The sequence below is a fragment of the Pseudophryne corroboree genome, chromosome 2 (genome assembly GCF_028390025.1).
Source record: "Pseudophryne corroboree isolate aPseCor3 chromosome 2, aPseCor3.hap2, whole genome shotgun sequence".
In the NCBI taxonomy this organism is placed as follows: Eukaryota; Metazoa; Chordata; class Amphibia; order Anura; family Myobatrachidae; genus Pseudophryne; species Pseudophryne corroboree.
Window position 1 is genome coordinate 278,453,690 of NC_086445.1, and position 25,726 is coordinate 278,479,415.

At 45.6% G+C, this 25,726-nt stretch overlaps 1 protein-coding gene across 6 annotated transcripts in view; it reads right to left on the bottom strand.

Annotated features, from left to right (window-relative positions):
• Positions 1 to 25,726, bottom strand: part of CCDC122 (coiled-coil domain containing 122) — a 275,690-nt gene that overhangs the window by 35,597 nt on the left and 214,367 nt on the right. For all 6 annotated transcript variants that reach the window (XM_063952850.1, XM_063952847.1, XM_063952848.1 and 3 more), the window contains one exon: positions 5,029 to 5,427. In XM_063952850.1, coding sequence (XP_063808920.1) covers positions 5,029 to 5,406 — 378 coding nt within the window. In that variant the 5' untranslated portion in view covers positions 5,407 to 5,427. The remainder of the gene's footprint in view (positions 1 to 5,028; positions 5,428 to 25,726) is intronic.

Genomic DNA, 25,726 nt, shown 5'->3' on the forward strand with positions numbered 1-25,726 from the left:
CAGTACATTTTTTATGGCAATATTCTCCTTTTCATGTATGTTGTGTAAGATTGTTGTATCCAATAGTTTATAAAGTATTTACTTTATATATGTGTGAAGACTAATATGTTTATGATGTGAAGTCATATTTTAATAATATGTGTGTGTGTGTGTGTGTGTGTGTGTGTGTGTGTGTGTGTGTGTGTGTGTGTGTGTTTGTTTGTTTGTTTGTTTGTGTGTGTCCGCATGTGCGAATCTCCGCCCATGAGAACTATACAAACTGTCCTGCATATCAATGTACACATATCAATAAAGTTGATTACAGATGACACCATACATTTCCAACCAATCACATGCAACCACAAACTATAAATATAAGCCCATATATGGAAAACGCCATTGCCATGATGCGCGCAGCAGCATTCACACGCCGCGAGCTGCGCGTACTAGTGGCAGTGATGGATCGCAGGGCCCTTTGTCCCAAATAGGGTGAAGCGCGAGGCCTACGCGGAGGTCCGGCGCTTATTGCGGACCCGCGTCCGCAGCCGGAGGACCGTTATCCAGTTGGAGAGGCGCTGGAGCGACCTCCGCAGGCGTACGCCGGACCTGTTGGCAGAGCTCCGCTAACAAATCCGTACCCTACGTAGGCGCAGTAAGTAAAATATTACAGTGCATAACAGATTTTAGCAAATACTTTGCATACTTTCACTAAGTGAGAGTGTGTAAATTAGCACACTTACAATAAACTTGTAGAATAAACATGAGTGTGTGTGGGTAGGGCAAGCAGTACTGACTGTGTAGCATGGTGCTTCTGAAAAAGTGCATGTTGTTGTACAGAGTTGCTACACAGGCTGTCAACTGAACCCAATAACTTGCTCAGTGTGGTAATTTTAATAAGGTGTGGTTTTTTTAGAACTGGAGATGTTGCCTATAGCAACCAATCAGATTCAATATATTATATTCTAGAAGCAGCTTAATAAATGTTACATATAATCTGTTTGGTTGCTATGGGCAACCTCACCAGTTTCAAAATTAGAAAAACCTATTAATGTTAACCCTGTGTCTTTAACATGGGACAGAACAGAGTAATAGAAAAATGCTGTTGTTATAAATTTTCATGCTACAAACAAAATATTCCATATGTCATTCTAGGCCGAGCACAACGGCAAGCTGCTGCTGCTGGGAGCCCCGACCAGTCCCCTTCTGAGCCCCCCTCCCCTTCTCACACCCATTCCCCCTGTCCTTCCCAGTCCCCTTCTCAGCCCCCCTCCCCTTCTCACACCCATTCCCCCTCTCCTTCCCAGTCCCCTTCTCAGCCCCCCTCCCCTTTTCACACCCATTCCCCCTCTCCTTCCCAGTCCCCTTCTCAGCCCCCCTCCCCTTCTGTCACCCAATCCCCCTCTCCTTCCCAGTCCCCTTCTCAGCCCCCCTCCCCTTCTCACACCCATTCCCCCTCTCCTTCCCAGTCCCCTTCTCAGCCCCCCTCCCCTTCTGTCACCCAATCCCCCTCTCCTTCCCAGTCCCCTTCTCAGCCCCCCTCCCCTTCTGTCACCCAATCCCCCTCTCCTTCCCAGTCCCCTTCTCATCCCCCCTCCACCTCTATTTACCAATACCCCTCTCTGTCTCCCTCCACCTCTGTAGGACAAAGCACCACTCCGCCCACCTCACCCTCTCTTTCCCATTCCCCCTCTCTGGCCCCCTCCCCCTCTCAATCTGACCCACCCTCTGTACCAAGCTCCCCCTTCCAGCCTCCTTCCACCATCCAGCCTCCTACCCCCATCCAGCCTCCTTCCCCCATCCAGCCTCCTTCCCCCATCCAGCCTCCTACCCCCATCCAGCCTCCTTCCCCCATCCAGCCGCCATCCTCACCTTCGGAATGGGCAGCAGAGGCCCCGGAGGCACTTCTGGGAGGTGAACAAGTGGCACAGGACAGTAAGTTGACACTCATTTACATTTAATTTTTAACCGAATTTAACTACACATTCTAATAAATGCAGTGTTGTACTGGGTAAAATCTTTTGCCAAGGTAAAATGTTTGTCTTCTTCATCATGGATGTTGCATTTACATTTGTGTGAGGAACATTAGATGTACAGTGTCTACGTCTGCAATGTTGAGGATGCCCACTCTAGGTCAACACTCATTATGTCGACAGGGTTGCCCAGGACAACAGGGTTTGTATGTGCAACATTATCTGCTAAACAGTTAGACGTGAGTGGAGTGTAGTATGTTGTTGGACTTTTACACTTGTGGTTGGGTATTCCAATATTTGCACATTGAATTCGCATGCTTCACTTTATTAGGCTGGCTAAGGACACAGTGATTTTTGTTGTGAAATTTACACTCAAAAATAAATAACATTTAATTTAAAAACATGTTGGACCTTATGTAGTAAGTAAGGCAGGCTTTCAGGGAGTGTGGGTATGCTAAGATATGTTGTCCTTCTGAAGATGTTGATATGCAGTGTGATGATGCAGGGCCAATCCCCAAAAAGATAAGTCGGCTTCACTCCAGATGTGAATGAATGCCAACATGATGTTACATTTACTAAGATGGTAGTTCTCTTTAAGATGGGATGTTGCCCATAGCAACCAATAAGATTATACTTGTAATTTTTGTGGCCCCTTCTACAAGATAATATGTTGAATTTGATTGGTTGCTATGGTCAACGTCCCATCTTAAATCGAACTCCCATATTAGTAAATTTAACCCATGGTGTGGTACACTTTATTATAAAATAATAGTTAAAAACAAACATTGCTGAGCAGGCTTGTGTGTTGTTCTGCTATTGATTTATCCTTAAAACAGCCATGATGTAGTCACTTTGCCATTAAAGCAGGCCTCTCCAAACTGCGGCCCTCCAGCTGTGGAGAAACTACACATCCCAGCATGCCCTGACACAGCTTTTGCATTCTCTGACCCCAAAACTGTGTCAAGGCATGCTGGTATATGTAGTTTCACAACAGCTGGAGGGCCGCAGTTTGGACATGCCTGCATTAAAGTGTGCTTTGTGCCTTGCTTGTATAATAGGTAATGTGAGTAAGTTAGTAATGTTTATGTTGCCTCTTAATTTCAGATGTTGCAGTTGGAGATACCACAACTTTTGTGGGCATTCTCGACACCATGCGACAACACCTGCATGGCTTACTCACAAGTATTGACCAGCTCCAAAAATTTGCTTGATTGTTTTTAAAAAAAAAAATATTTTTCAGTTAAAAAATAAAATAAAAAAATGACAAACAATAAAAACAATATATTTCAAGTTAAGCGAGTGTTGTGTTTATTAATGCAATAAAGGATCAGCAGATTTGCTAGCAGAAATTGATTACCTTAAACATTTCACACATCTAACGTAAGATTTAAAAAGAAAACAAAAATACAGTTAGGAGGTTATTGTCTAAATAAACATGTAAACACCTTCATTCACAAACAACACCTCTACACCAAAAAACCAACAACAACAAAAAAACCAGGCACATTTAAAACATCTATATTTATAATTTAAACATTTAAATGTTGATGGCCAATTATGCCAACAAAGTGTTCTTCAGGTATTTTTTGAAGACTTAATTGGTCATGAACATTATCATTCATTACACTAATTGGATTCGTAATTGAGGAGGGCTTGTGGACTTTAAACTGAAAGGTGTAATTTCACTTAATAGAAATAAACCCCATTGTTGTGCGTTTTTCCGCAAAAGTGTGCACTTTTAAGAAGAATGTGTAAATCTACTAAAACTTAGTATTTTTACGTTGACGTTTGTGTTAATGCGATGCCTTCGCATTGCTGCGATGTCATTTGGCGTACGCCCACATTGTGTAATACTGCGAACGAATTGGCAAAAATGTGTTGGGGGCGGATATTCGCAATTTTGCAACATATTCGCAATTTTGCTCATACCTTGTGCGAACGAAAAAAATTGCGAACAACTCGGAATGACCACCAATGTTAGGCGTTACACCTAGTCTTCCACGTACCTGTGTTCAGCAATGCAATAGAAGTAATGTGCCAGCAGAAAATCCTGAAATCTATTACAGGCGTGTCATTACTGTCCCGTATCTAGATCACCTTATTACAGAGCTTGATGTTCGTTTCTCTGATCATCAGACAAAAGCTATGACAACACTGACCATCATTCCATCTGTAATTGTTACAGACATTGCAAATCAGAGCCAAATCATAACTCATTTCACCAATATGTATGAGGATGATCTTCCTTCACCAAGAACCTTGCATGCTGAGCTGATGCTACGGAAAAATCATTGGAAAGCTCAGGATACAGCACTTCTCCCCTCCACACCTTTTGAATCTCTATGCCATGCTAATAAGCTGGCATACCCCAATATAAACACCCTGCTGAAGATATTATGTGTACTTCCAGTCACTACCTGTGAGGCAGAGCGCAGCTTTAGTTCTCTAAAGCGTCTAAAAACCCATCTGCGCAGCACTATGGGGCAAAGTCGTCTGAATGGTTTGGTTTTGCTCCATATACATAATAAAACCCCTCCTGCTGTAGATGATGTCCTGGCAGAGTTTATTGGCCTTCATAACCGTAGAATGGAGCTGGGACATATTGACATTTAAAGTACTGTTAAATGACTTTATGTTTATTTAAAAAAAAATTGAAATTGCACTGGTAGTTTAAGTTTTGTTCGTACATACTGTTACACATTATGGATAAGCAAGTTTTATGCCCAAATGTTGTTATTTATATTATTTATTGTTATTTATATTAAAACACTTGAAGTACGCAATAAAGTATATGTTGCAGGCTTAATCTGGTTCGCCTTTTTTTCATTGGTCTATACCCAATTATTTGGAAACCCCCCTTTCATAATCCTGCGTTTGTCACTGCATTCCATGATTAATCTGGTCCCAACAAAAGTTTCTAAATTGGTCTGATTTCACAGTATACTCTGTGGCTTCACCAGTATGAATGGTGGGTATTCGCTTTACTTATGATAAAAGGTGTAAGAGTGCAAAGGATGTAATACAACATAACCTTACAGAAGTCTGATATTATGGCCCAATTTATATGATTATTACCAACCTGCACTTGCATTACTGCAGCACTTCCTGGATTATGAATGTCAAGGATCATTTCCTCTTTCTGCCTCTTTAGAAGTTTGATTGTGTCTCTTTTTTTAATAAGCTCAATCATGAATGGTAATTTATTTTCCGCCACTGAAAACCGATTGCTATTTTCTGCAATTCTCTTTCTGTATTCATTATTTCTTGACACAATAGATTCAAAATCTTCTTTCTGAGTTTCCAAGTCTAGTTTAAGTCTGATGTTCTCTGCATGAATTGAGTAGTTTTGGTTCTCCAAGATTTCACACTGATGTGTTGTATTTTCTATTGCACCTTCGGCTTGGCAAATCTTTTTGTCAACTTCTTTTGCTTCCAATAGAACAGACTTCAGTTCCATCTCAAGCTCATGAAGTTCTGTCTAAAGAGTTAAGACATTTCATAAGATACCGTATATACTCGAGTATAAGTCGACCAGAATATAAATCGAGGCACCTTATTTTACCACAAAAACCTGGGAAAACTTATTGACTCGAGTATAAGCCTAGGGTGGGAAATGCAGCTCTAGCCGTACACAGCCCTCATAGTGCCAGATATGCCCTCATACTGCCAGATATGCCCCCACAGTGCCAGATGTGCCAGATGTGCCCTCATGCTGCCAGATATGCCCCACAGTGCTAGATATGCCCTCATGCTGCCAGATATGCCCCACAATGCCAGATGTGCCAGATATGCCCCACAGTGCCAGATATGCCCTCATGCTTCCAGATATGCCCCCACAGTGCCAGATGTGCCCTCATGCTGCCAGATATGCCCCACAGTGCCAGATATGCCCTCATGCTGCCAGATATGCCCCACAGTGCCAGATGTGCCCTCATGCTTCCAAATATGCCCCCACAGTGCCAGATGTGCCCTCATGCTGCCAGATATGCCCCACAATGCCAGATGTGCCAGATATGCCCCACAGTGCCAGATGTGCCAGATATGCCCTCATGCTGCCAGATATGCCCCACAGTGCCAGATATGCCCTTATGCTGCCAGATATGCCCCACAGTGCCAGATGTGCCCTCATGCTGCCAGATATGCCCCACAGTGCGAGTTACTTACCCTACATCGCTCCCGCGCTGTCTTCTGAAGGAGGGACACGGAGGGCACAGCGCGCGGCTCTCCTGTGTCCCTCCTGCGTCTCCGGTGGCAGCGGCGTGTGTGTGTTAAAGGAAGTGCCAGTTCGTGCACTACCTTTAACACACACACGCCGCTGCCGCCGGAGACGCAGGAGGGACACAGGAGAGCCGCGCGCTGTGCCCTCCGTGTCCCTCCTAAATACTGACTCGAGTATAAGCCGAAGGGGCTTTTTCAGCACAAAAAAAAGTGCTGAAAAAGTTGGCTTATACTCGAGTATATACGGTAATTAAATATTATTCACAAACAAAGCTAAGTAATGATTTTTTTATTCACCTCTAATTCCTCAATGGAGCATCCATATTACAATTAGACTCTTGTGATGATTGATGAATAGTTATAAGGTCAGCTTTAGAACCAACAAATGCAAAGTAGAATGAAGCTCCTAACTTATATATGTAATTAGTGATCAGCAAAAGTTTCAAAATTGTTCCACTAAATATTTGCCTCATTTGACATTTATACACTGTATTTTGGATGATTCACCAGTGGAATTTAGCCTTGAGTGTCCCCACGCCACTCCTATCCCACCTGTAGTACGCCCAGGGCATATCTAGAGAGGAGGAGGTCCATGTGCAGGCTCCGTCTAGGCCCCTTCCTCTCTAGCTGGCAGCGCTGTAGCTCTGGGGACCTAGGGACCCTAACACTGTCCCAGAGCCTAGAGAGCATGTGCAGATCTCCGGGAAAATGGCGCAGCGCCCATTTTCCCAGTGATTTTCCTACCCTGCATGTGCAAAACACGGGAAAATGGCACTGTGCCATTTTCCAAGTAATTTCTGCAGCACTGCTGCTGCATCGTGGGACCCTGGAGAGGGAGTATCAAAAATAATAGGTGCAGGGTGTGCAGTGTGGGCTCCCCTGGACCCTGGGGACCCATGTGCACCATACGCCCAGCTATTTCTACAATTATGGGACTTCAAGTTTAGAAACACAGATCAGTATCACATTCTGCAGAACAGCAAAGAATAAGTGGAACACAAGGAATCAGCAGAACTCAACAAAACAGTCGGTTCTGCTGCAAAACTCTGTTTGGAATAAATTTTGCTCAACACAACGTACAAATATTTTTTCTTAAAATTAATATTGGGTCAGCTGGGAAAACGGAATTAAGTAGTCACAGTTGTCAAACTGGTAAATATTTAGAGTATGCACAATCTTGTAAAAATCCTAGTAAACCTCTCATTTAAAATGAGCAAAAATTCTGCATTATATTTTACATACAGTACACACAGCATTTCTGACTGCCACAAAATACTCACAAAGGAGAGTTTAATAGAAAATACATAGATATTTAAGGGTTTAGCACGTATTTTATGTCCACTGGATAAGCATATCATGTAAGTGGTAAAATTACCAAAATTAGGGCATGTAAATTAAGAGATCAAAATCCACTTCTCAGGTACTCTCTAGTGATGCATGAATAACAATAATTAAAAAGTAAGCAGCACAGATTGTGGCTTTAATTTATCCATCTGGATTTTTCCTTCTTCAACAGACAGCTTAATCTTCACACAAAGAAAGACTTTCACCATATGTTTTATGGACTTAACATTTCAAATGAGCTTATTGCAAGGTTTATACTCAACATTGTACAGAATGTGCTGACAACATCAGACCGGCTTAAATACCAAGATGTACAAAAGTGTATAGTAGTGATGTGTAGAGACAAACTATATTCTTTCCGTTAGGACATTACTTAGAGGTGGATGCAGTAGCAGCTGCGACTACGTCTTTTTATAAAAGAGCATCTCCGTCTTGGTAGGTACAATTTCTCCATCTGAACATGGCCGCATGTGTCAGTACAACTGTATTTTCTGGCCACGACACGCCCACGTCTGGCTAGCCACTCCCCTGTTACCTCCCTGAAACTGCCATCTATGGGGGTCATTCCGAGTTGTTCGCTCGCTAGCAGATTTTAGCAGCATTGCACACGCTAGGCCGCCGCTCTCTGGGAGTGTATCTTAGCTTAGCAGAATTGCGAATGAAAGATTAGCAGAAATGCGAATAGAAAATTCTTAGCAGTTTCTGATTAGCTTGAGACTTACTTCTACATTGCGATCAGCTCAGACCGTTTCGTTCCTGGTTTGACGTCACAAACGCGCCCTGCGTTCGGCCAGCCACTCCCCCGTTTCTCCAGACACTCCCGCGTTTTATCGTGGCACGCCTGCGTTTTTCCGCACACTCCCAGAAAACGGTCAGTTTCCGCCCAGAAACACCCACTTCCTGTCAATCACACTCCGATCACTTTAATGATGGAAATTCTTCGTTCGGACGTGAGTAAATCTACTAAGTTTTGTGTTAAAATACTTAGCGCATGCGCACTGCGTACCATGCGCATGCGCATTTTCGTCTTAATCGATCCGTTTCGAAAATCGTCAACGAGCGAACAACTCGGAATGACCCCCAATATTGTATCTCTCTGCGTGAAATTTTGATCTACACCTTACAGCAGTAACCATCAGGATACATGCACAGAGCAATTTAGATATATGCAGAGACTGAAAACATCAGCCGCTCGTGTCCAACAGTGCCCCAGCGACCATCTCCGATTCGTACAATTAGTTGTGTATCAGAAGTGTGATGCATTCATGGACCGTCTTCATTTTCTTTCAGATTACCCTCTATATGGCCTGCGACATCTTATGTAAATGATATAGAAAAGGCACTTACACTGGTCAGGATATAAGTTTAAGTTTCTGTAAAAAAACTACTTTTAAACACCCTCCACTCCCTTCTGCACCTGTGTAAAGAGGCTGCTCCCCTCCGTGCTGGTAGAGATCTCTCCATTTATGTACTGGATAGGACTTCAATGGCCCTCATTCCGAGTTGTTCGCTTGCTGCTAATTTTAGCAGAATTGCTAATAGGCTAAAATCCGGCAGTTCTGCGCATGCGTATGCACAGCAGGGTGCACGCGCTAAGCAAATTTACACAAAACTATACTATTTTACTCACAGGCGAACTAAGCTTTTCAATCGCTCTGCTGATTGACAGGAAGTGGGTGTTTCTGGGCGGAAACTGGCCGTTTTCAGGGAGTGTGCTAAAAAAACGCAGGCGTGCCAGGTAAATACGCAGGAGTACTACCACCTATATGCGCTATCCAACACAATACAATACATGAGGTATAAATAAAGTGATTTCCCAAAACTGTATTATCACAAATGGTTAACAGAAGGGTATGACAGATCAATATTTCAAAAGTTTTGGTAAATATATAGTTCTGTAAGATGAATAACCACTGTAGTTGTAGCTTTGTGTACTGATACAGATATCCAGAAATTGCTGCAGGCCTGTGAATACAGGCACAGCAGGAGTGAATAAAGTTTGCGACCGACAACCAAGTACACACAGGCTGGATGTTCACGATACCTGAGTCGGCATGATAAATTCACGAAGACTTGGCAGGAGTTAGTTGTCCTCTCTTCTATTTAAAGTGGAGTGTGCTACTACCCAGACTCCAAATTGTTCCTCCGAAGAGGCTTCATTCCCTGTTCCACAATGGAAAAGTCCTAAGTACTACACATGCACGATGTCATCTTGTCCCTGTATTAGAGCACCACAGTGGCAGACAGGAAAAGCGACAAGGAGGGGACCACTGGTGTAAGACATCCTGCCGGAAAGCAAGTGCCGGCTTGGGACCATTAGTATCCGCGAAGGAAAAACGATTGAAAGATACCTTTATGAGCATCATCCAATCTTTTCTAACGTGAGTAGGGTACGCTTCACCTAGAGATATTCCCTACGCTCTTCTTATTTCCTTTACTGGTTAAAAGATACCTTTATATAAGGATCCACATACGTGCCTATGTAAGTTGGGTACGTTAGGAATCCTTCAATTGTCCATATAGTTTCCAGTCATCGTTACCACTCATTTCTCACACATTGGCTGAAACCTATTACACTATTGGTGTCTCTACTGTTTATATTTTCGGGTCCACATGGGAGATCGTACACTGGTATGAAGAGGCTCCATCGAATGGACATCCATTAAACGAAGTCCCGATCGGAAAAAGAAACCTTTATGAGCATTGAACATCCTGCACCCTCGTGAGTACGGTGTGTACCCCGTGGGACCCCCCTTTTTGCTCTCAAGAACATTCTTTTTGGTTATTCATCTTACAGAACTATATATTATATTTACCAGAACTTTTGAAATATTGATCTGTCATACCCTTCTGTTAACCATTTGTGATCATACGGTTTTGGGAAATCACTTTATTTATACCTCATGTATTGTATTGTGTTGGATAGCGCATATAGGTGGTAGTATTTTTTTTATTTTATTTTTTTTCTGTTCATGTTCCTTTGGAGATTGTGTGACATCTCCCTCTACATACCTATTGCAGCAATTCAGAGGGCGCGGTAGGATTTTTTCCATCTTGTTTGTATCCCAAATACGCAGGAGTGGCTGGAGAAACGGAGGAGTGGCTGGTCGGACGCTGGGCATGTTTGTGACGTCAAACCAGGAACTAAATGGACTGAGGTGATCGCAATCTAGGAGTAGGTCTGGAGCTACTCAGAAACTGCAAGGAAATTGCTTTCGTTAGCAATTCTGCTAATAATAGCAGAATTGCTCATCTTTCGTTAGCAATTCTGCTATGCTAAGATACACTCCCAGAGGGCGGCAGCTTTGTGTTTGCATTTCTGCTAAAAGTAGCTAGCGAGCGAACAACTCAGAATGAGGGCCCATATGCAGCTCTTCTGTGCAGATCTCAGATCTGTATATTGGGGTTGCAGTTAACATGCAGATTGCTTAGAATTTAAGCATGGACCTCTCTGTGTGTACCCCCCTTTACAAAAAAACCAGATTGTCACAAAATGAAATTAAAGGTGTTTATTGCAGGAAACACTGGAACAGCAAAGTTAAACAAACTTCGGGTGTGGCTGGATAGCAGGTAACTTAGTACTGAGTAAGAAAACAAACTGTGGCTGGGTATGCACTAAAACTTGAGATACTGTACAAATAAGAACTTGACAGTACAGATATTCACAGGGTTATGTAGCAGTGGGACAGGTGCAGGTGATTGCAGGGGAAATCAATTTAACTCTTTACATGTGAGATGAGCAGGAAGAGCATAGACAGGAGCCCAGCAAGTGAGGAGCGGGGCAGACGGGTTATATACATGCACATAGTGGGGGATCTGAGTGCCTGGAAACCCCTCTGCCCGCAGGTGACTAATTTTGTGTGTGTGTCTGTCCAGTGGTGTCGAGAGAGGGGGGCGAGAGGGTACAAATTACCCGGGTCCAGGGCTGATGGAGGGGCCCAGTGAGGGTCCAGTAGGGGCCCAGGCCCCCTCCCCCTTGCCTGGCAGCAGCTGCAGCTCTTCTCCTCAGCCCAGCACACTTTGCTGTGTACTGGGTGGCAGTGTGGCCATGGAGGTGATTAAAATACAATTTTTTTCAGTATTTTTTCTAAGGGTGCATGACCACACCTCCTATGATTAGGCCACACCCCTTGAAAAGTACCTGGGCCCAGCCCAGCTCTCGACTGCCCTGTATGTGTCTTTCCATGTCTGTCTCTCTCTCCCTCCCCATGTCTGTCTATTTCTCACTGTGTCATGCCTCCCAACATTTCTGACAGGGGAAGAGGGACATCTGCATGGCGAAGCCGCGTCCGATTTTGAAAAAGGGGTCGTGGTCTGTGGAAAAGGGGATGTGAGCCATGCCCCCTTTTCCATCATTGAGGGGGTATGCCCAGCACTCTGTGGGCTACTGGCATGCCCTCTCTCCCTCGGTCTCCAGTGAATAGACCCTGTGCGCATGCACAGTGTCTATTCACCGCTGCTCTGCTAATTCTGAGTTGGGACTCAGAGCCTCCTAACTTCCCCCCCACCGCGGCACACTGCAGCCTGCGGGTGGGACAGCACATTTTATTAGGGGGTGCACGATTGGAGGGGCGTGTCTAGTACTGCCTATTGGGTGTGACTAACACCACCTATTAGGCGTGTCTAGCACCACCTATCGGGTGTGTCTAGTACTGCATATTGGCACTCAATGCAAACTAAATAATATAGGGAACTTGCTTAAATAAAGTGCACAGTGAAGGCTGGCAGATGATTATTAAAACATCATACAATCAACAATCACAGTGTGACAAAAGCAAAAATCTATATCATGGCCCCCAACAACCACTAATACAAAGTGGTGGAAGTATATATATATATATATATATATATATATAGTCAAATTTACACATGCATGTAAACTCCGGTGTGCACCCCCCAGTATGTGGAGCGCATCCCAGTACTAGCCATTGTGCTCCACTTACTGGGGTTCACATACCGGAGTATATGCGCATGTGTAAATTTGACTATAGAGATTAGCGTTGATAGGAATAGCCGGGACTTCCGGCCATGCGTTTCATGGGTTCCATGGGTGTTGGAATGCACACCGGGGATCAATGGGACAACCGTCTGTGTGTTCCATGTGCGCTGTAGCGCCCGCTGGATCACGGATTTGCAGGAATGGCGGGGAGAGCATAAGAGGCCACAAGGTAAGACAAACATGTTCTATGCTGCTGTGTGTGGACGATTTGATTATAAGCTGCTTTATCTCTGTTGGAAACATGCTTGACAAAGGTCCATGTAGGACCGAAAAGTTGCAGACCGCCTTAATTGTATGTATTTAACTTAAAACTTATTAAAACAAGATGCAGTATTTAATGAGTGCCCACTAATTTGGACTATGCTATTCTAAGCCCGCTATTTGTTGTGTTTGATGTGTGGCACCCCATTGTTGCTCATGGAGAAGTGAGTGCAGAACCTATGGACATATATTATGACGAAAATGCTCCTGCATTGAAACGTTGGTATGCTTAAGAGGCTGCATTTGTGTCTTTCTTCTCCTAAATGCCGCCGAATTTTCCCCTCTCTCTCTCTCTATATATATCTACAGCAGGGCTGGCCAAACCGGTCCTCGAGATCTACCAACAGTGCATGTTTTCCAGGCCTCCTGGAGATCTGTAGAATTGTCAGTTAGGAATGAATGCAGCACATCTTAATTAGTAATGACTAAACCTGTGCACCAGCTAGGTAGTCTGGAAAATATGAACTGTTGGTAGATCTCGAGGATCGGTTTGGCCAGCCCTGATCTACAGTATATATGTCAGGTGACTAGTGTACCTTTAAAAGCCATGGAGTATTTGGCAGATACACAGTAAACCAAGTGGGCATATTTGCAGTTATATTATGTGTGACACAGTTGCTAGGTTTTAATTTTGAGACTCTGTGATAGTGTAGGACCTGCATGAAGATGGGGTACCTTGGCGAGCGGTTTGCAGGCTTCCATGCATTGGCCAATTCACTAACTAAACCCCCATCATTTATTTATTGATGTTGTGAAAATAAGTGAGCTTGCTTTGGTGAGTGCTGAACTTTCTGTTTGTATATTTTTAAGTAGGTGGCCATGGGCTACATGCACCCCACCCTATGAGTGGTGAGTGCAGACACTGCACCCCGCTTCTGGGGTGGTGAGTGCTGTGGTTTTACATTTGTTGGTATATTGTAGGGTTAATCTTTGGTTAACTCATATTAACTGTGGCCACAAGCTTTGTTCATGCACCCCTATGCAAGCCCAATTATCTTAAACCTGAGTCAGCTGTTTTTTAGTAATTTATTAGCCAGTGTCAGGTGACTAGTGTACCTTTAAAAGCCATGGAGTATTTGGAAGATACACAGTAAACCAAGTGGGCATATTTGCAGTTATATTATGTGTGACACAGTTGCTAGGTTTTAATTTTGAGACTCTGTGATAGTGTAGGACCTGCATGAAGATGGGGTACCTTGGTGAGCGGTTTGCAGGCTTCCATGCATTGGCCAATTCACTAACTAAACCCCCATCATTTATTTATTGATGTTGTGAAAATAAGTGAGCTTGCTATGGTGAGTGCTGAACTTTCTGTTTGTATATTTTTAAGTAGGTGGCCATGGGCTACATGCACCCCACCCTATGAGTGGCGAGTGCAGACACTGCACCCGCTTCTGGGGTGGTGAGTGCTGTGGTTTTACATTTGTTGGTATGTATATGTATATGTATATATATATATACATACATACATACACACACACATTGTACACATGAGATATATATATATATATATATATATCTCATGTGTACAATGAGACAGTGTTGGCTGAGTTTAAAAAATTCAAGTGGGGTAAAGGACCTGGTCCTTCTGACCACTTGGATCTAGCCCATTCTAAATAGTTAGGGTACAACCATGTAGGAATAAAGTATCTTGTCCTTCTGTGTCGACAGAAATGGTTGACACTTTTTAATCCTTCTTCAGCCCAAATCTAACCCAAACCCTCCCCCTGTTACTTAACCCTTATGTCCCCTCCAGCAGGTTAATCCTCCCTCTGGAGTCTAACACCAACCGTCCCCTGTCCCCTATACACATCACCCCCATATTACTACCTGTACATATAGCACCCCATAATACACTGCAGTATGTACAGCCTCTCCCCCATATTATCCCCAGTACACCCACCCCTCCCCCATATTACCCCAGTACACACAGCACCCCAATATTACACAGTATGCACAGCCCCCTTACCCATATTACACACAGCACCCCAATATTACACACTAGTACACAAATGATCCTCCCTATCTTGCCATCAGTACACATAATACCCCTTTATTACACTGCAGTAGGCACAGTCCCCTACCCCATATTACCCCCAGTACATGGCACAGCACCCTTTCCCCATATTAACCCCAGTACACACAGGATATATCCCCCATATTACCCCCAGTAAATGGCACAGCACCCTTTACCGATATTAACCCCAGTACACACAGCATACCTCCCCCATATAACCCCAGTACATGGCACAGCACCCTTTCCCCATATTAACTCCAGTACACACAGAAAACCTCCACATATTACTCCTAGTACATGACACAGCATCCTTTCCCCATATTACCCCCAGTACACACAGGATACCTCCCCCATATTACCCCCAGTACACACAGGATACCTCCATATATTACCACCAGTACATGACACAGCACCCTTTCCTCATATTATACCCCAGTACATACAGGATACCTCCCCCATTTCTTATACGTCCTAGAGGATGCTGGGGACGACATCAAGACCATGGGGTATAGACGGGATCCGCAGGAGACATGGACACTCTAAAGACTTTTCATTGGGTGTGAACTGGCTCCTCCCTCTATGCCCCTCCTCCAGACCTCAGTTTTAGAAATGTGCCCAGGTTGACTGGATGCACTCTGAGGAGCTCTACTGAGTTTCTCTGAAAAGACTTATGTTAGGTTTTTTATTTTCAGGGAGATCTGCTGGCATCAGACTCCCTGCTTCGTGGGACTGAGGGGGCAGAAGCAGAACCAACTTCCTCAGAGTTTCATGGCTCTGCTTCTGGCTGACAGGACACCATTAGCTCCTGAAGGGAACTGAACGCTAGCCTTGTCTAGATACTCACTCCCACAGCACGCCGTCACCCCCCTCACAGAGCCAGAATTCAAAAAACAGGTGAGTATGAGAAGAATGATCTTCAATCAAGTAAGTGACGGCTGAGGTGCGGCGCGGCTGGCGGGAGCGCAGCGCGCCATTGCTGCCCACACACACAGGCACTGCAGGGTGCAGGGCGCGGGGGTGGGCGCCCTGGGCAGCAAGAATAATACCTCAAACTGGCTGAAAGGGGGCATAAGATGACCAGGCACAGCCCTACCTCCCGCCAGTATAAATATTATGAATAGTTTCTGTGGTAAAAAAGGCGGAGCTTCTTCCTCAGGCAGCCAGCACACTACTCAGCACCATTTTCTCTCTCTCCTCAGGCTGCAGAGAACACGCTGGTCCCCTCCTCCACTTCTGACAAGTACAGGGTGCTATAAAGGGGGGGCACAAAGCGATTGTGGTGCATTTGATAGTGTATATTACTATTTAAAAGTGCTTTTGGGCTGTGGACATACTGTGTTCACAGGCAATACTGGCGCTGGGTTTGTGAACTGGCTGCTCCTATCCTGTGACCCTCTGACAGATTTTACTGTGGGTCTGTCCCCAAAATAAGTCCCAGTGTGTCTGTGAGTGTGGTGTACACGTGTGAGGCATGTCTGAGGCAGGGAGTTCCTCCCCGGAGGAAGCCATTTTAGGGACACAGAGTTGTAATGTGGTGGTGCTACTGGCACACCAAGAGCCTGCATGGGTGAAAGAGCTACGTGACAGTATGCATCTGATTAACCGTAGATTGGATAAGTCTGAATCTAAGGCTGCATGCTGGAGAAAATCTGTGGAAGATGTGATTTTTCAGGATGCTGTTATTCCTTATGCGGGCGGCCCCTCTGGGTCACATAAGAGACCATTTGCAAATGTTGTAAACACTGATACCGACACGGATTCTGATTCTTGTGTCAACAACAGTGAATCCAGAGAGATAGATCATAAATTGGCAAAAAGTATACAATATATGATTGTGGCTATAAGGGACATGTTGGAGGTTACAGAAAGCACTCCTGTACCTCAGGAGAAAGCTTATTTATGAAAGGAAAAGAAATCCAAAGTCACGTTCCCTCCTTCACACAAACTAAATGCTCTGTTTGAAGGGATGTGGGTGAATCCTAATAAAAAATTTCGTATTCCCAAAAGGATTCACATAGCTTATCCTTTCCCGGTTGAAGACAGGAAAAAATGGGAGTCACACCCTGTGTTAGACAGTGCACTTTCCAGATTGACAAAGAAGGTAATTCTCCCTGCTCCTGGCACGACTTCTCTTAAAGAGCCGGCAGACCGCAAAATGGAAACCACATTGAAATCCATTTATGTTACCAATGGTACACTGCTCAGGCCCACTATTGCCTGCGCATGGGTGAGTCGCGCTATTGAAAAATGGTCAGAAAGCGTGTCATCAGAAATTGACCCGATTGATAAAGATGAGATACTCCTTAAGTTAGGGAATATCAAGGACGCTGCCTACATGCTGGAAGCAATGAAGGATATTGGACTCTTGAGTTCACAAGCCGCTACCATGGCAGTATCGGCTAGGCGGGCGTTATGGATGCAGATTCCAAAAGAAACATGGAGACTCTCCTATATAAAGGTGAGGCCTTATTTGGCGATGGCCTGGATGCGTTAGTCTCGGCGGCTACCGCAGGTAAGTCAACATTTTTGCCCTCAGTGCCTGCACCGGCAAAAAAGACCTATCACCCGCAAATGCAGTCCTTTCGGCCCAATAAATACAAATAGGCGAGAGGTAAGGGGAAGGGGAAAGAAGCCCACACCGGCTCCAGGTTCCCAAGAGCAAAAGTCTACCCCTAAGGCTGCCAAATCCCCAGCATGACGCTGGAACCCCCTTGCGGGAGGCTGCTCGCGTGGGTGCACGTCTCAAACTCTTCAGCCAGGATTGGATTCTGTCTGGCCTGGACCCCTGGGTGTTGCAAATAGTATCCCAGGGATACAAATTAGAGATTCAAGACATTCCCCCATGCCGATTTTTCAAATTGACCTTGCCAGCTTCTCTGCCAAAGAGAGAAGCAGTAACAGCGGCAATCCAAAAAATTATGTCAAGACCAGGTCATAGTCCTGGTACCGTTGTCATAACAAGGGCGGGGTTTTTATTCAAGCCTTTTTGTTGTTCCGAAGCCGGACGGCTCAGTCAGACTGATCCTAAATCTAAAAAATCAGAATTTCTTCCTGAAAAGGTTCAAGTTCAAGATGGAATCACTTCGGGCGGTGATTGCCAGTCTGGAGGAGGGGGACTACTTCGTGTCGGTGGACATAAAGGATGCTTACCTGCATGTTCCCATTTGTCCTCCTCACCAGGCTTATGAGATTCGCGATTCAGGATTGCCATTACCAATTCCAGACGTTACCTTTCGGTCTCTCCACGGCGCTGAGGGTATTCACCAAGGTGATGGCGGAGATGATGGTCCTCCGTCAGAAAGGAGTCAATATAATCCCTTATCTGGACGACCTCCTGATAAAGGCGAGATACAGGGAGCAGTTATTACAAAACATATCCCTCTCCCTGTCAATACTCCAAGAACACAGGTGGATCATAAATTACCCAAAGTCACAGTTGGAACTGACGACAAGGTTGTCTTTCCTCGGGATGATTCTGGACACAGAATTTCAGAGAGTATTTCTTCCGCTGGAAAAGGCGCTGGAAATCCAGAAAATGGTAAAACAGATATTGAAACCATCAAGTGTGTCGATCCATCAGTGCATTCGGTTGTTGGGCAAGATGGTGGCGGCCTACGAGGCCATACAGTTTGGCAGGTTCCATGCCAGAGTATTCCAGTGGGACCTGGTTGACAAGTGGTCGGGGTCACACCTACACTTGCACAGAAAGATAATCCTGTCGTCAAAAACCAGGATTTCGCTCCTGTGGTGGTTGCACAGCTCTCACCTGCTAGAGGGACGCAGGTTCGGCATTCAGGACTGGGTCCTAGTAACCACTGATGCAAGTCTCCGAAGCTGGGGAGCAGTCTCTCTGGGAGAAAACTTCCAGGGACGTTGGTCACATCAGGAAGCCTGCCTTCACATAAACGTGCTGGAGCTAAGAGCCATTTACAACGGCCTTCAACAAACAGTACATCTTCTTCAAGACCGTCCCGTGCAGATCCAGACAGACAATGTAACAGCAGTCGCATACATAAACAGGCAGGGCGGAACGAAAAGCAGAGTGGCAATGGCAAAGGCGACAAAACTCCTCAGCTAGGCAGAAAAACATCTACAAGCTCTGTCGGCAATATTCATTCCGGGAGTAAACAACTGGGAAGCAGCCTTCCTCAGCAGACACGATCTCCATCTAGGAGAGTGGGGCCTCCACCAAGAAGTCTTCGCAGAGGTGACAAGTCTTTGGGGAGTTCCTCAAATAGACATGATGGCTTCTCGTCTCAACAAGAAGCTTCAGAGATACTGTTCCAGGTCGAGAGACCCTCAAGCAGTAGCAGTGGATGCACTGGTGACCCAGTGGGTGTTTCCGTCAGTGTATGTTTTCCCTCCACTTCCGCTGATCCCAAAAGTACTCAGGATCATAAGAAAGACAAGGGTTCAAGCAATCTTCATTGCCCCAGACTGGCCAAGAAGGGCTTGGTACCCAGATCTTCAGCAGTTACTCATAGGAGATCCTTGGCCTCTTCCTCCTCGGGAGGACCTGCTGCAGCAGGGGCCGTGTGTGTACCAAGACTTACCGTGGCTACGTTTGACGGCATGGCTGTTGAGCGCCGTATCCTAGCTAGGAAGGGTATTCCTAAGGAGGTCATCCCCACCCTTAATCAGGCCAGAAAGGGAGTAACGTCAAAACATTACCACCGTATTTGGAGAAAATATGTGTCTTGGTGTGAATCGAAGAAAGCTCCTATGGAAGAGTTTCACTTAGGACTTTTTCTCAATTTTTTGCAGGATGGTGTGGAGACGGGCCTACGATTGGGATCAATCAAGGTCCAAATTTCGGCCTTGTCAGTGTTCTTCCAAAAACAATTGGCCTCTCTTCCAGAGGTTCAGACCTTCGTGAAAGGGGTTCTGCACATCCAGCCTCCATTCGTGCCTCCAGTGGCACCATGGGACCTTAACGTGGTATTGCAGTTCCTTCAATCGGATTGGTTTGAGCCTCTACAAAAGATAGAGTTGAAGTTTCTCACTTGGAAAGTGGTGATGCTTTTGGCATTGACATCCGCAAGGCGGGTGTCTGAATTGGGGGCCTTGTCTTACAAGAGCCCTTACCTGATTTTCCATGAAGATAGGGCAGAGTTGCGGACTCGCCAACATTTTCTTCCAAAGGTGGTTTCTGCTTTTCATATAAACCAACCTATTGTGGTGCCAGTAGTTACTGACACATTCACTGATTCAAAGTCTCTAGATGTGGTTAGAGCTTTGAAAATCTATGTTGCTAGAACAGCTCGTATACGGAAAACAGAGGCTCTGTTTGTCCTGTATGATCACAACAAGATTGGCTGTCCTGCTTCCAAGCAGACTATTGCACGTTGGATTAGAAAATTAATACGATTCAGCAAGCTCATACTACAGCTGGATTGCCGTTACCGACGTCGGTAAAGGCCCACTCCACTAGGAAGGTGGGCTCATCCTGGGCGGCTGCCCGGGGAGTCTCTGCATTACAACTTTGCAGAGCAGCTACTTGGTCAGGGTCAAACACATTTGCTAAGTACTACAAGTTTGACACCTTGGCCGATGAGGACCTAAAGTTTGGTGAATCGGTGCTGCAGGGTCATCCACACTCTCCCGCCCGTACTGGAGCTTTGGTAAAGACCCCATGGTCTTGATGCCATCCCCAGCATCCTCTAGGACGTATGAGAAAATAGGATTTTGATAACCTACCGGTAAATCCTTTTCTCCTAGACCGTAGCGGATGCTGGGCGCCCGTCCCAGTGCGTACTTTACCTGCAGTTTAGTTATTACAGTTACACAAGTTGTGTTATCTTGGTTTCAGCATGTTGCTGCAATTAGTTCATGCCTGTTGGCGTGTGTTATGTTGAATGCCATGTGTGCGGCATGGTTGAGGGTGTGAGTTGGTAGATATCTCACCACTAGTTAAGTTATTCCTTTCCTCGAAATGTCAGTCTCCCTGGGCACAGTTCCTACAACTGAGGTCTGGAGGAGGGGCATAGAGGGAGAAGCCAGTTCACACCCAATGAAAAGTCTTTAGAGTGCCCATGTCTCCTGCAGATCCCGTCTATACACCATGGTCTTGATGTCGTCCCCAGCATCCTCTACGGACTAGGAGAAAAGGATTTACCGGTAGGTTATCAAAATCCTATTACCCCCCAGTACACACAGGATACCTCCACATATTACCCCCAGTACATGACACAGCACCCTTTCCTCATATTAACCCCAGTACACACAGGTTACCGCCCCAATATTAACCCCAGTACAAGACACAGCACCATCATCCTAAACAGTACCTGGCTTTCTTGCTTCTCTATAGGACAGGGAGCCAGGACAGGCAGAGCTGTGTGAGGTCGGGAGGCGGGACAGGCAGTGACCAGAGGAGCAGGAAGAGGAGGGCTATGCAGTACTGATACACCACAGCCCCCTCTGTGGAAAGAGTTCCGTGGAAGGTTGGCTACTCCCAAGGGAGGTGGCAGCCACTGTAAGGAAGTACGGGACTGCTGATGTGTGTGCTGCTCAGTCTGCTCTGCTGGTCGGGTCACTCACTTGCCGTAGTTAGTGCAACACCGGCGGCACGGCGATCAGCAGACCAGCTGCACTGCACCCTACACTGAGAAGGTGTGAATGCTGCCCGATAGGAGCAATCGCGGCAGCTATGAATCAGCCCACGGAGCAGCAAGAGGTGGGGGGGAGGTGAGGGTGCGAGGGGGGTGCCAGGCATTAGAGGATGCCTGTGCGCACCAGGCAACCCCCCCATGTGCATGCCTATGCTCTTTCTATCTACCCATGTTTGTCTCTCCCTATGTCTCTCTCTTCCTCCCTCTCTCCCCGTGTCTTTTTCGCCCTGTGTCCCCATGCCTTTCTCTCTCTCCCCCAATGTCTCTCTCTCTTTCTCGCTCTCTCTGTGCAATATATATGTATAAATAATAATTAAGGATGTGTTTATTCATCTACTGTGGCATAAAATGTATTAGGGGCTCTTCTGTTAAGTAATGTATATAAGAGGCTCTACTGTGGTGTAACGTTTATAAAGTGATACTACTGTGTGCTGTAATGTGACTAACAGACACTACTATGTGCTGTAATGTGACTAACACACTACTGTGCGGTGTAATGTAAATAACGGTCACTACTGTGCAGTGTAATGTGAATAACGGACACCTATGTGTGGTGTAATATGAATTGGTACCATTATGTGGCCACTCCCCTTTCCCATGAAGCCACGCTCCATTATTTTTAGCCCGTGCCTCCGATACGCACTATCCCTATTTTAAGTATGGGGAGACAGGGGGCACCAATTCTCTTTCTGGCACAGGGCACCAAAATGTCCAGTCACGGCTCTGCCAACATTGTCAGAGTGATCTTTAGGGTGTGTGTTGTCAGGATGTTCCATGACCACGACAGCTCAACTTTCTAAGGTATCATGAGCAACAGTGTCTAAAATGATATCAAAATGGAATCCAAGTGAAAAACATCAACAGAAAAGAACAACTGTGGAATGAAACACATAATTCAGGATTGTGATTTCTATAAATTAAATTGAAGCCGAAAGCAAACCAGATGAAAATCCACAGATCAAGTGACGGGCAAACTGTGGAGTTAGGGGGCACGTGTCCCAGGTGCCGGATTTAAGTGGGTTCTGAGATGGTCAGAGACAAAAAGCAGGAAACCCATGATGAGTCTAATGCATGCTATGGTGTGGGTCGGCTTGTGACCGGGCTCTGTGCATGTGCTGCTAGACTAATCAGCAGGGAGCAGGCACTGAGGGACCGGGATCAACCGGCACAATAAATTCCCTATCTGCTCTGCGCGTGTGACATCATGACATCACGCACACTGAAGAACTGTGTGAGGAGCCTGCTACCGCTGCCTTAAGTAAGAGCAGGGAGAAGATCTAGGTAAATGGTGGTGGGGCAGGAGTAACACAAACATTGACTGCTGCAGAGATATAGGGGGGAGAGACACTACAGTGATACAGGAAGAGGGGGGACACAGACTGCTGCAGAGACATGGGGTTGGGGGTGGAGAAGGGACACGCACACACAAACTGCCTTTCCCCAGGTTACAGATATCCTAGTTTCAGCCCTGGTATGATATACTGGCACACTTTGAGCACTGCTGCCATCACTAAGATCTATTTAAAGAGCTAACACACTTGCAATCACTATCTAATTTAAACTAGAGATGAGCGGGTTCGGTTCGCCGAGAACCGAACTCCACGTGTCAAACACGGTTCCGAGCCCGGCTTGGTTATTCCCGCGTGACTCGGAAAACCCAAACGAGGCAAAACTTCATCATCCCGCTGTCGGATTCTCGCGGGATTCGGATTCCATAAAAAGAGCCGCGCGTCGCCTCCATTTTCACTCGGGCATTGTAGAGAGTACAGAGAGGACGTGGCTACATTCTCTCAGTGTCAGTTCTCGGTATCAGTGCTCAGTATCAGTGCTCATTGTCTTGTTCTGCATCGTGCTGCTCAGTAATACTAATACTAGTACAGTGTCTTGTGCTGCATCTTGCTGCTGTACGGTGCTGTGGTAGTAGTGTCCTGTGACTGTGCATCGGTCATCATCATTCCAGTCACAGTGGTATCTGGGGGGTGACAATTGTGCTTTTGTGCTGCTCACTAATACTAATACTGGTACAGTGTTTTGTGCTGCATCGTGCTGCTCTGTGTCAGTTCTCAGTATCACTGCTCAGTAGTATCATCAGTGCTCAGTATCACTGGTCAGTGCTCAGTGTCTTGTGCTGCATCGTGCTGCTCAGTGTCAGTTCTCAGTAGTATCATCAGTGCTCAGTATCACTGCTCAGTAGTATCATCAGTGCTCAGTATCACTGGTCAGTGCTCAGTATCTTGTGCTGCATCGTGCTGCTCAGTGTCAGTTCTCAGTAGTATCATCAGTGCTCACTGCTCAGTATCACTGCTCAGTAGTATCATCAGTGCTCAGTATCACTGCTCAGTAGTATCGTCAGTGCTCAGTATCACTGGTCAGTGCTCAGTGTCTTGTGCTGCATCGTGCTGCTCAGTGTCAGTTCTCAGTAGTATCATCAGTGCTCAGTATCACTGCTCAGTAGTATCATCAGTGCTCAGTATCACTGCTCAGTAGTATCATCAGTGTTCAGTATTACTGGTCAGTGCTCAGTGTCTTTTGCTGCATCGTGCTGCTCAGTGTCAGTTCTCAGTAGTATCATCAGTGCTCAGTATCACTGTTCAGTAGTATCATCAGTGCTCAGTATCACTGCTCAGTAGTATCATCAGTGCTCAGTATCACTGGTCAGTGCTCAGTGTCTTGTGCTGCATCATGCTGCTCAGTGTCAGTTCTCAGTAGTGTCAGTTCTCAGTATCAATGCTCAGTAGTATCATCAGTGCTAAGTGTCATGTCAGAACAAAATGTTTTGGAGGTTGTAGAGGTGTCTTCCTCAGAGGAGTCTGTACCAGGTACTCAGGATTGCTTTGAGTGGTTTCCTCCCATTAGGATGGAGACAGAATGGCTGGATAGCCTAGGAAATAAGATTCCTCAGAGTTCATTAGGGCATACTCTATTAAGTTGCTGGAAAAAAGCTATGAAGAATGCTCTAGATATGGATCAGTCCATTTCATCTAGGACCCCCTCAGCTCCTGATACACAGGTCTTGCAGGCCAATGAGGACATCGATGCTGACACAGGGATCAACACAGACGTTAGAGGGGGGCACTATGATAGATTGGAATATAAAATTCAGCAATTTATCAATGCCATTAGCGATGTGTTAGAAATACCTATAGAAATAGAGGAAAATTCTTGTATGCCAACTGCAAAATCATTAGTGACATTCCCGGTTTCGAAAGAGTTGAATACCCTATTTGAAAGATCCTGGTTAAACCCAGAAGAGGTTTTTCACATCCCCAATAAAGTACTTAAGACATATCCCTTTCCTGAGGAGGATAGAAGGAGATGGGAGATTCCTCCCATAATGGACATTCCGGTGTCCAGGCCATCAGGGGTAATTACATTACCTGTACCAGGCTCGGCCTCGTTAAAGGAGCCGACTGACCGCAAGACAGAGACAACTCTAAAATCCATTTACACGGCTACTGGAGCCGCCCTTAGGCCCACTATTGCATGCACTTGGGTAGCTAGGGCTATGTTAAAATGGTCAGACAATTTACTAGAGGACCTTGATACAATCCGTAGGGATGATGTTGTGTTGATTCTAGGTCACATAAAGGATTCGGCTAAATTCATGGTGAAAGCCATGAGGGACATTGGGCTGATGAATTCTAGAGCATCCTCCATGGCAGTAGCGGCTCGCAGAGGTCTTTGGATCCGCCAATAAAACGCAGACGCCGAATCCAAGAGGTACCTCCCCTTCGCAGGCAAGACACTGCTTGGGGACACTCTGAATACAAAGGCTACTTCGGGTAAGTCAGATTTGCTTCCTTCCGCAGCACCACCTGTGAGAAGATGTAACTCTGCTTCTCTGATGCAGTCCCCTTGTGCTGCCAGATCGAGAAAATTCGGGAGGGCCTACTTCTGCAAGAGGCTAAGCCATAGAAAGAGCAGAAAGTCTGCACCCACTACAGGTGAACGGGTTCAGAGGTTGGAAACTACTCCCTTAGCATCCTCAGCGTGAAGCGGAAGGACTCCCATGTCCACTGGGGGGGGGGGGGGGAATCTCATCTACATCGCTACAGGGGAGCCTTAGTGATTATTATTATATCCCGGGTAATAGAAATTACCCAGGGTTACAAACTGGATTCAGGAGTTTCCCCCTGGCTGTTTGTTTAATCAGCCCTGCCAATTGTTAGGACAGTGGGATTGTCCCTGTCATATAAAAAAAATATTTTTTTTTCCAGTTGTGGGAAAACTGAAGCTGGATGGCTTGGTGGGACCAAATTTAAGCAAAAGATCTTATAATCTTTTTGTAAAGAGATTCAAGTCCAGATGGAGTCTCTGTGATAGCAGCCCC